Source organism: Spodoptera frugiperda, chromosome 13 (assembly GCF_023101765.2).
Source record: "Spodoptera frugiperda isolate SF20-4 chromosome 13, AGI-APGP_CSIRO_Sfru_2.0, whole genome shotgun sequence".
Taxonomy (NCBI): Eukaryota; Metazoa; Arthropoda; class Insecta; order Lepidoptera; family Noctuidae; genus Spodoptera; species Spodoptera frugiperda.
In genome coordinates, this window is record NC_064224.1 from 2,793,758 (window position 1) to 2,799,091 (window position 5,334).

The 5,334-nt window shown below is 34.8% G+C and overlaps 1 protein-coding gene across 1 annotated transcript; it reads right to left on the bottom strand.

The window, feature by feature from the left end:
- Positions 1 to 455: 455 nt before the first annotated feature.
- Positions 456 to 4,516, bottom strand: LOC118270786 (uncharacterized). The gene is made up of 3 exons (XM_035586563.2): positions 4,330 to 4,516; positions 3,311 to 3,566; positions 456 to 1,421 (listed from the first exon to the last, which is right to left on the bottom strand). Exons 1-3 carry the CDS (start codon positions 4,465 to 4,467, stop codon positions 1,096 to 1,098), a joined length of 720 nt encoding a protein of 239 aa, XP_035442456.1. The 5' UTR covers positions 4,468 to 4,516; the 3' UTR covers positions 456 to 1,095.
- Between the last annotated feature and the right edge of the window lie 818 nt (positions 4,517 to 5,334).

Sequence of the window (5,334 nt, forward strand, 5' to 3'; positions counted from 1 at the left end):
GGCAGAAGCTTCTAATTATCATAAGTTAATAATAGTCATACATTATAAGTTTGGAATCGCCAATCTCCCTCGAGCAAATGTGCTGGTTAATGCTCAAACCTTATCCGTATAAGAAGAGACTTTTGGTCAGCAGTGGCTACTTATAGCCTGTTGATGATGTAATAAAATTTTAATAATATTATGTAACGAAGACTTTCGAATTGATGAAATACATTTTATAGTTATATTTTATTGAAGAAAGAAATCTATTTCATTTATCGTATTATTTATTTTATAACATTTCAAAACTTAAATAAGTAGCTATTATTTTTAAATTCAAAACTATTTAATGTGTTTTTTTATTATGCATCGTTTGTATTACGTGACTAGAATTAATGTATTATTTTCAGTCAAATATTTCAGGCCATATCATAAATAGCACAAAAGGGAAAATAAGGAGGTAAATAACACAAAAGTTTTTAAAACAACTGTTATATTTAGTTTATTTGGGTGGTTCATAATAAATTATAACAGCTAAGGGGAAGAGAAAGATTTGTACACACAAAGACATCACCTAAGAGACATATACGTACATATATACACTACAATATTATATATATATGATATACATAATAATATAATAACAAACGAAGATGCAAACAATAATATTTTACTTATATACATCGATATGAAAAATATTTACAAAAGCTATATAAAGAGAGAGAAGGAAGAAGAAAATATAGATCGACTAGTAAGAGATGAACACATAAACGTTGATACTAAAATAAAAGCCTACATGGCTCGGCCAGTCGGTAGAGGTGAACAAAAAATAATAATTAAAGCTATTGATATCGTAAATACATTTGTACTTTAAGAAAATTATACTAATAAACACAGGTACGATGTAGATGTAATATAGACAGATAATAACAAGAATTATAAAGAATACGGCGATGCTAATGAAAATATTCGAGACAAGATTCACTCGTTCAACATTTAACAATAAATAATTTAAATAAATTATTAAATTAATAAATTAAAATCGTTACTTTGAGGTCCAAACTAAACTACGCGAAGATTTACCATGGCCCTTGGGACTTAGATTTATCTTAGGTATTAGTTGGCGTAGGCGTTGTAAGCCAGGGACTGGGCGTCCTGGGAAGACCTGCCCCATCCACCGTGACCACCACCACCGTGGCTGAAGTGCTCTTCGTGGTGTGGGTGAGCTACGACTTCGTAGCTTTCATGGTGCTCGCTCTTGGAGAGCAGCTTCTTGAGGAGGACCAAAGCAGAGGCGAGGAGGGCAGCCTTGGCGAGCATCAGACCCTTGACAGCAGCGAAGGCGATGATACCGAGGAACAGAGGGATGAGGGACTGGATCTTCAGCTGGAGGAGGGCGAGGATGGGGAGGAGCTGCTTCAGCTTCTTCTTCTTGCCACGGCCTGTAAACACGAAGATGTTTTATAGAAAATCGTTGATAAATAAAATATTTGCGAAAGATTTTTTAAAGTGGATGAAGATTTAAAATCTATTAAATGCAATTCCAAAGCAAGTACTATAATGATATCTGCGTATAAACTGGTAAATGAGGATACATCAATAAATAAGCCCGACGTAATGCATAAGATTATAATCTTAAACACATTATCAGAAACCGTTTAATATCAATGTCACCGCTGGCATCAAGTTAATAAATTTTAATTAACGCAATACACTTTCTAGTTACTGTAAACCGTATGTACTTGCAGTCGGTCGGGTAAGAAAAGGTGTGTTTGTAGGCAAACTCGCAATTTGAATTTAAAATAGACCCGTGCCCAGTTTAGACAATTTACTATTTAAGTTCAAAAATGTTAATCGACAATGGAAACTTCATTGAGATTCAATGTCCTTCACAACTGAAATTGTAATTCACCATGTAACATCAGGTTTGCATAACCCCATTCACCTAGAAAGTGTTTGGTTGGTACCAATTCGAAAGCTTCAAGCCTACATCCATATTTCGTTGGCAAGATTACGCCTGGAGCGTTACTTTTACTCGCAGCTTGATAGAGATTTCGATCGCGGACCTCTTAGCGGATCTTTATAACTAGTTGAGCCTACATAGTAGCGTTTGCTATGGACATCTAGCAAAAACCAGAAACAGTTCGTCCGCTTTCCACGATAATCAACCTTGTTAATAGGTTAGAGAAACCCTCCTAGATACTAGTTTGAACGTTTTCTAGCTTCTCATGCTTTGTTCCGGATGTCCGTTTCAAATTTTCTATATTTCGTAATGTACCTGTTTTAGTTTCGGTATTAATTGTCCAGCCATGTGTAACATCAGATTAATTTTTGATCGTACTTTCTATTTTAAAAAATTCTCAGCGGCCCAAACAGGTTTTTAGCGTGTTTTAATTTATTTGGCGAGAGTTATACAGGGAATTATATGTGAACATGACTGCAAGGTTTTATATAACTACTTTTTACTTTTATGATGTTACTCCTCCAGTCTATGTCGTGACTCGTTTAATATGAAATATAATTGTAAGCTCTGGTCATGGTTTTCTCTACGACAGTGACTAGCGTTTTGAGAATCTATTATTTTTTATAGATATCATCAAAAATTACAGTGAACCAGTTTCTTGACAGCGAGAATGAGTTGTTATATAACATCGAGTTATGATAATCTCTGTAACAAATTGCCAGAACAAACTGTTTCAAACAACCGACAATGGGCCGTGAAATTGTTTAGATTTTGTTAGTAAACTAATAAAGAAACTATTGTTTTACAATGATGATGAGGTTTTGATTAACCTCCTGAGAGAATTGGCTGCCCTTTTAACAAGGAAGCATTGTATATCTTTTGGGAACACTTCATGATTATCTTTCTCATACACTTTCACTTGTTTCGTTGAAATAATTTGATCGCTTACAAGAATTGCACCTTAATGATATGGTAGAATTTAAATACTGGTTCCACGGCGATAAATCCGTGCCTTTTTGTGTGAGCACCGTAATTGGGCATGACACGTATAATTATTTTCGTTATGTGGGAAAAAATTACATGTGAGTTATTTTTATGGGCTGTCTATTTAGAACGTTTTAGCATTTTTTCTCTTAGTTCTATTTTAATAGCTGTGTAATTCTTTTCATGATTAAGCATCTTGTGAATTAGATTAATTTGTCTAAGAATGATGTTTAAGTCCGCTTGCTAAGTTGGACAAGTGCTTTCAATATTATGATCTGACCACATAAGATTTCTTTAATATTAATCTTGTGGTTACTCGATGACTTTTGTTATTAGTGATGTTATGGACTTTGTGAGATGTAATTTTATGTGATTGATACTGACCTTCCTCAAGGGATCGCTTCATGTCCTCGACAGTGCTCTTAGGCATGCGCAGCTGGATAACATGGTTCTCCATGAAGTCGGCAGCAGCGTCGACTAGTCTAGCCTCAACCTGGTTCTCCCTAGCTTGAGGTTCTTCGGGAAGGGGTTCGTAAGACCTGGCAGAGCGAGAGGTGCCGACATTGTAGATCGCGAGGCCATCAGCCAGTTTCAATTCCCGAGCTGAAGCCGCGTTTTCTAGGAATCTCATCGATCTTTCCTGTTGGAAGAAGACATTTTTGTTATAGATAATGTGAATCATATTTGCTTTTGTAATCAAGTTGTTTGGCAATTATCATTTATTTCTAAATATATCTTCTCTTATCCATAAAAAAGTCAAAGCATATAGTCAACTTGGAAGCTTGAACAATCTGCAAGTATTAGTCTCAAACATTAAGTTGGTGTCAAATTGCTGAGCAAATATTTGCAGTTTAGCAAGTCATTGAGACGAAAGTGCGAAATCATGCACTTGTTATGTAGTTTAAACATTATGTGATGATTTGCAATTACATATTAGATGCAATTTTAAATGATCTAGAAAAAGACCTCGTATAACAGTTTTGTTCTAATTTAAACTCTAAGTTGTAAAAAACAAAGTGTTAATTAGATTAAAAAGAACGAGAATCAATTTTCGTTCGATATTGTGATTGAGGCTAAAAGTTTTATTGGCACAATTAGAATAATTAAGGACTTCGAAAATTGATTGTTAATCGACGTGATATCGGCCACCGATACTTTATAAATAAAATGAACAAATTTAGTTTGAGTGGTTTCTTGTTTGGAAGTGGCACAAGTTAAATAAAAGGATATTGGATGATTAAAAATTGGAATCAGAAAATGAAGTCATTTATGATTGAAGAAAAGATAAGAAGATGATGGAAAGAGAAAAAAATTGGACTGAAGATAGAACAGAAGATATTGACGAAGCTGATGGAAGCTCAAGTCCAAAGGACACCACAAAAACACTATCACAGGGAACACACCTTAATGCACATCCAGACATCTTCTTCGGCACAACTCTTGACCACTCCGACGACGTTGCTGAGGACGTCATCCTCAGAGGTCGCTGGCTTGCAGTACACTGCTGCCACACACACTAAGAATACAAGGAAGGTCTTCATTTTTTTGGTCCTACACTCCTTCACGGTGGTTAGTGAAATGTGGTGAGGGACTGACAGAAAGCGGTTTTATTCTACGGCCCCCCACTGCGGGGTTTGAGCCGAAATGCGCAAGCCTGATGCGTGTTACGAATGTTATAGAAGTGGCTACAGGTGGAATACTTTTTTTTATGATGGTGTTGATTATGTTGCAGGGTAGATTGATTTTTATGGGTCCTGTTTTATACCGTGGTTTTAGAAATTAAAGGCTTTTTTGTTTAAGGTTTCTTTTCCTATGTCAAAATTAACATCAATGTGAGAACAAATTGTCAAGGTAGTAATTGTAACAAAATTGATTAAGAAGGTGAAAATGCTCATGTGTGTGTAGTAAGAAAGGGTCTTGAAGGAAAATGTTGGATCGTTTGAAGTTTTGCCGAATGTATATTATAATTAGCAGACGATGATGCAATATCATACGTAATATACATAATATATTATATGAAGTTGATATAATATTATTAAAATTTTAAATGAAATCAGTCTTTCACCGTCGATTTTATGTTTTGGCTTATTATGATTGATTTTATATCATAAACCGAATTCATTTTGATGATCTTTAATTAAAAATCCTTTCTTGTCCCTATTTTCTATTTGTATTCTAGGTTCTATAGTATCATCAATGGCTACTCGTATAGTATGCGTTGTATCGAGGGTACAACCAGTTCCTTTAAGCCAATCAGGTCCAGCGAAGGTCAAGGTACTTCTAGGATGAAACCACACAAGGGAAAGTGCATTGCCTTAATCAAAAAGATTTCATACATTTCTTAAAATATGACTTGAATTAAACGCACACACGCATAAATTTATTATTTATAATATGTATACTTTCTT